At 39.5% G+C, this 6,124-nt stretch overlaps 2 protein-coding genes across 3 annotated transcripts in view; both read left to right on the top strand.

The window, feature by feature from the left end:
* LOC106103625 (vacuolar protein sorting-associated protein 13D) overlaps positions 1–1,766 on the top strand; it is a 24,205-nt gene extending 22,439 nt beyond the window's left edge. The window contains exon 5 of the mRNA XM_013283412.1: positions 1,734–1,766. Within this exon, the coding sequence (XP_013138866.1) occupies positions 1,734–1,766 (33 nt within the window). The remainder of the gene's footprint in view (positions 1–1,733) is intronic.
* A 186-nt stretch (positions 1,767–1,952) lies between these two features.
* LOC106103844 (ester hydrolase C11orf54 homolog) lies at positions 1,953–4,538 on the top strand. 2 transcript variants are annotated; one of them, XM_013283756.1, is made up of 5 exons: positions 1,953–2,080; positions 2,452–2,531; positions 2,745–2,843; positions 3,600–3,775; positions 3,852–4,538. In XM_013283756.1, the coding sequence occupies exons 1-5, from the start codon at positions 1,968–1,970 to the stop codon at positions 4,467–4,469; spliced, it is 1,086 nt and encodes a 361-aa protein (XP_013139210.1). In that variant the 5' UTR covers positions 1,953–1,967; the 3' UTR covers positions 4,470–4,538. The 2 variants fall into 2 exon arrangements, with proteins under 2 accessions (XP_013139210.1, XP_013139218.1); XM_013283764.1 differs by lacking the exon at positions 1,953–2,080 and adding an exon at positions 2,132–2,261.
* Positions 4,539–6,124: the final 1,586 nt, after the last annotated feature.

Genomic DNA, 6,124 nt, shown 5'->3' with positions numbered 1-6,124 from the left:
GACCTGGCGCACACGCTGCAGCCGCACGCAGACCTCGCCTGAGCGCAGACACGCACTCCAAGGATATACATAAACTTGCAAGATTTTATATCCCAATTCGCAACACAAAAAACATTATTATTTCACAATTCCTATGGTGAATAAAGCCTCGCATTCTGTTAAAAATATGCGTTATACAATAAAATGAATAAATATTTTCTAGACACCAGAATTGATAAGTAATGTCATTAATTTAGTTTTGTTCACATACATATTTTAATTTATACTTAAGTAAAACTAAAAGTAATTCGACTGTAAGGCGGCGCAGCGAGACGAGTCATCGCTTTGCACCGCCACTGACTGCACCAAAAATATTGTTAATCGTTTAGCACAAATGTTTATAACTTATTATTTATTATAATGTTTTGACTTTCTATACGTAAACTCTTATTTATTATAGATGTTTATTGTTTTTTTTAATATAAACATGTTATGAAACACTGTAAAGTTCGGTTTAGGGAATTAAAAAAATGATGAGCAGAAGAAGGCGTAGCGACGATGTTGTCGGCATTTTGTTAATTTTAATATTGTAAAATTAATTCCTTATGAAGACATTATCCTTAGTTTGTTTATTTAGTTTTACATTCCATTTCACATGAAGATAATTAATATTGCGGATGAGAGCACTCTCCGTCCCCGAGGCAGCGCTCATACGCAGGCATATTGTTTGTGTACATCTGCTGTATATAAACACATATGTACGATTTAATGTATATATATGTAGCATAGTCGTAGTTATTGTTAAAAATTGAGCACAAAGTGTAGGACAGGAGTTACGAGTTGCAGAGCAACACTGCTGTGGCCTCCCGTCTCCATTCGACTGATATTAGTGTTTTGTTTATTTATTTCTTGAACATTTAGAGGATTATCGGTAGGATTAATTACAATATACATGTATAATTCAGTTATAATAAAGTTTTAAAATCCGAAAACATAAAACAGAGTCTGTAGCATTCCGTGTGACGATTAGATTTTAAAGATTTGATTTGCTCAGATGTTGTATGATAATGTGTTCCAATTGTTATAACACTGACATTGTGAATTATTTATCAAAGCTATATAAACATGGAAAAATACATTTGTAATTAAAACAAGAAGTACGGATTGGAGTATTGATATAGTATTTATGTGCTGTACCGTATAGGGTTGTGGCTGGGGGTTGGGACGGTTCTGTCTTCTACACTGTTACCTTTTGTTAAGACGTATGTTGTCTTACTTTTATTTATTTTAAACTTACTAAGTTTGTCAATGAAAATATTTGAAAGTACTTGAAGTATACTTTTTAATAAAGTTAACTTTTTACACAAGAAATGAAGAAATTTTTACAATGAAATTTATAATTGTAATAATTAACTGGACATTTGGTCAAGTTATAATGTCTTAATTTTTTGTCAATATTTTTCTGATTATATTGTTATTGCCAAAGTGTCTCACTTAACTTCGATACTTACATATGAAAAGTTAAGTTTAAATAGATATGTAATGCTGTGGTGTAAAGGGTTTGGGAGAGAGGTGTTTTGCAGTTGGTTTTCATAGAAACTGTATGTGACTTTGCAGCAATAAATTATGTTTAATATAAGTTATGTTGTTTTCATTTATATACCATATCATGTCTCCTTAGATTTCCTGGTGTTAAATTAGACTGAGTATGATATTGGGACATCCCAGTATGGTATATGGTCCATGGTGGTTAGCCAAAAGTCGATGATGCTAACCCTGTTGGCTAACATTAGACTATCTATTCCATTGCTCGTTGCCGCTTTGTTTACTGAAACTAATGGATACATTTTCTTTTGACGTGATGTAAAAGTGAAACCTAAATATGTTATCTAAAAAATTAAACATACATCCCGCAGTACAATGATGCTTGAATATTTTTTTTAATAGCTTTAAGTAAATAGTTTTATTATCTTTAAACGTAAAAAATAATGAGAGCTCAAGGAGCTGTTTACTTAGCATCGGACAAGGTCACACCTCACTACGCAGCCGGCCGTCGCCTGCGCGCCCGCTCCGCCACCGCCGGCCCGCGCTCCGCTTCTACGTAAGTATTCACCTAAGGTCATCGCCTTTTGACCTCAACACAAACTTATCAAAAACATGTAACACTTGTTAAATAACTTTTTGATAATGATTCTCGTCGGACGTTCCAGTCTCGCTGTTTATTTAATCTTTATTGTAGTAATAGTTGTGGAAGCGGCGGTAATCGATACAAATTTATCGAGGTAAGTAGTGTCTGGAGCACCCACTTGCGGTTTGAGTTCAATTTGCAATAAATACCTATTATCTAAGTTATTATAGTAAATGGATAAAATAAAAATAAAAACTACGTCTACTACTTTGCAGTAAAATTTATATTCTACTTTTAATGTTAGGTCATCTACTTTGTTTTATAATTTAGTTTGCGTGTTTCAGCATGACTACAGTAGACTACGCGAAGGTGCCCATCCAGACGAAGGCGCTGCACGTGCCGCCGCTGGAGGAGATGGCAGATGGTCAGTCAATTCTCTTGGAAAAATTTACTGCATTCATAAAAAGAACTATCAGAATTGCTTTTAAGAGGGAGATTCGTCTCCCATTAAACTAAGACGATTGATAGAAAATGTGCAGTCAACATAGCGAGACGTCCACTAGCTCCGTATCTTCATATCTTCCTTATTCTAAAAAATGTCTCTCGTCAAGTAAACTCATATTAGTATGTGTTTCAGTGCTGTCTCGCGAGCTGCTGTCCACATTCGAGACAGTGGAGGTGTCTGTGGTAGACTGCCCAGACCTCACGCAGCAGCCCTTCGACCTGCAGGCGCCAGGTTAGTGCAGCTTACAATAAGTATTAGGTACGGTAAGTTAAGGTTGCAAAATATCAATTAAATTTCGATATTTACAAATCGAAATAAGAAATTTTCACATCAGTTGATGCGTGTGGGCAATGCTTGCAGCTTCAACACCAGTAGCGAGCTCGTGTTGTCTTTATGATTACATCGCAGCAGCTGATTGCAGCTTATCTGTTTGTTATGTAACAAGTAAACACGCTGCCTGTTTGTACAGACAATATAATAGCGGACACTATTTGCTATTGATTGCATTGTTTGCGTATCGAATAATTACTTGTAAAAATAGAAATAAGAACGGGAATATAGGAATGTTTTTGATATAATATAATTTATGTTTTTACATTGGCGTGGCCGATGTTTTTTCAATGTTATATTCTTTTTGTTTATATTTGAATTCAAAGACTTTATTCCACCGGTCATAACCCAAGCAATCATTCAGATAAGGAAAATATGTTTACAATAAGTACAGAGACTAGTCGTCGCCCAAAACACGTAATAAATGTTTTTATTAACTTTACTTCACTGACACTATCTTTCACATTCATCTGTTCGTGAAAGTTCCTTTAAAAGTCAAGCGCGGCTCAGAATGTGCGCGATCTCTTTCTATAAGCAACGCTTGTATTACCACTGTCGCGACTCCCATAGTGAAAGGGGATCTATACCTAAATCTATCCCAGGATGTTTCTATTATTTTTGTAGTTGTTAGTCACGTGGTATGATGTTGGTGTGCAGGCATATCGGGTAACGCGACGCTGGTGGAAATCGGCGGACCGCCCTACCTGGTGCCGCTGGTGCAGCGCGACAAGGTGTACGACCTGGCGGCGCTGCTGCGGCACCTGCGCCGCGACCCTGCGCTGCTGGCCGGCGCCGGCGCGGGGCCATGGCCCTACATCGGCGTCAACTGCGAGGTCACCGCCCCCTCTGCTTCGAAGCTTATGGTTTTGAGTGCTTGAGAACGTTAACTAACGTGATTTTTCAATGCAGGGTATCATCAACCTCCGCATGCAGGACGGCGCGGTGCGACAGGGCACGCGCGTGGTGACCGTACAGCCGGTGGGCGCGGCCAAGGGCAGCAGCGGCTACCTACAGCGGCGCCTGCCGGACGCGGAGACGCGCACGGCGCTGCTCGGCAACTACCTGCTGAGCGACGGCGCGCCCGGCAAGGTGCTGCGCGTGGTGGTGAAGCACCGCGTTGGCGCCGACAACTTCATCACGGCCATCCGGCAGGCGCTGCGGGCGCGGTACGGCGAGCGCGGCGTAGGGCTGGGCGGCGCTTTCGTGGTGCGCGAGGGCCGCGTCAAGCACCACGTGATGCCGGACTTCTCTTCGGCGGCGCTCTGCAGCGACGAGGACGTCGACCGCTGGCTGCACTACTTCGAGATGCGCGCGCCCATCGTGCACGTGGGCACGCTCGTCACCGCCGACCTGGGGCTGGACCTGCGCGTGCAGCACTTCCACGGGTTCAGCGCTCACGGCGACGGCGGCCACTACCACTACGACACGACGCCCGACTCCATACACTATGAGGGCTACTTCACGCCCGCAGACACCATCGTGCGCGTCGACGCACCTCAGGACACGCACACCTTCGGCCGCGACTGACCTTCATCATTTGCTCGTAACATCGAAATGGTTTTGTTATAACTTTATAAATATAAGATGTTGATTATGTTGCAAAGTTTGATTTTCACAACTTGCGATGTTCTAACAATTTGAATACTATTACATTCTGTGGAGCGATGTTTAAAAGAGGGGGGAGGGGGTAGGAAATAAAATACATATTTGATCGTGTACCGCTCTATATTACCAAATATTCTGCTTTGACACAAGATGTATGAATTATGAAACCTACACATATAGGGTTTGAATATAAAAATTGTTATGAGATGAGGCAGGTACCGCGGCTGCAGCGCCCTCAGTCGCCGCGGCACTTGCGTTATTGTCACTGTTTTAACACGATGAGACCTGCCTGTATGGAAACTAGACTTAGAAAATGCATAAATAATACAACAAAAACAGAATGACTTTATAATAAAAATATACCAATGATGTATTTACAAAGGTTGACATACGCAGACACAGATTGGACATGTTTGCTCGGCGGTGGGAACTGCGCACTACACATCTTGTATGGTCCTATCAGACGCTAGAGGCTCACTCGGCCTCGCTACAAACACATCATTTTACATACAAAAATATCACCGAGTTATTTACAATTGATACAAAGAAGTTGTCAGTGGGAATAGATCGACACCGACGTATTGACTTATCTACTAACATATATTAAATTATAATTCATTCAATAACAATATAATCGTAAGATGAAAGCAAATAATATTGATTTGAATGACAAACGATATAAATGTACTTGTATGGAGTTTGTCTCACGCACAGCCACCGGGGATACATCAGTCATCAGACTATTCCTTACATCACTATATAATTATTTGCAACATAAATTTAACAAATCTCATAAAATGAAACTTCATCAAAAAATATAACACAATTCATAAGATACTACTTTAAAATATAAATAATGCTCCAATAAAAAAGGCAAAAAAAATATCACGTAGTAGTAATTTTTTTAGCTATATGATAGATAAACGATATTTAAAAAAATATATACACTTTTTTTTTCAATACATTGATTGTATTTTGAACTAACACTTAATTGTAACATTTAAAAAATTGAGTTTAGTGATCACCTCTCAGGCGCTACGTCCATACATACATACATACATACATACAGTGCGCCGCTGCACACAGACACACAGACAGCGCACCACATTCTCCGCATTGTCCTGTCGACTCACACCCCTCACAGTTCTATGTTAGCATTGATTAACTGAGTACATTTATTCAAGTTTTATAAGTTACTAATTATGGGAAATACCAGAATCTGAGTACTTCACATCGAGTTACAGAACAAATAACTTTAACTTTAACATAGATAGGTCTTTTTTTAGTTACAACGTCAATTAAATGCCTAAAATTCCTGAATTTTAAGAACGAAAAAATAACCAAGTTAAGCGACTAATTTTGAAAAAACAAACTTTGTAAAGATGACGTCATCTTAAGATGGTAAATGTATATGTTTAATGGACGAAGAGAAAACTACTTAAAATTTCAGGACGTTATTATTTTGTTCATCACAAACATGTCCATGAAACGTAACGAAGTTTCGTTTCTCATTTGATTTAGTTCTGTCGATGTAATGTGTGTTGGGGGCGGGGGCGGTGTTGGGGGCGGTGTTGTGG

This window comes from Papilio polytes, unplaced genomic scaffold, assembly GCF_000836215.1.
Source record: "Papilio polytes unplaced genomic scaffold, Ppol_1.0 DF824270.1, whole genome shotgun sequence".
In the NCBI taxonomy this organism is placed as follows: Eukaryota; Metazoa; Arthropoda; class Insecta; order Lepidoptera; family Papilionidae; genus Papilio; species Papilio polytes.
The sequence above is the reverse complement of the archived record's forward strand: the minus strand, read 5'-3'. Positions and strand labels throughout refer to the sequence as shown.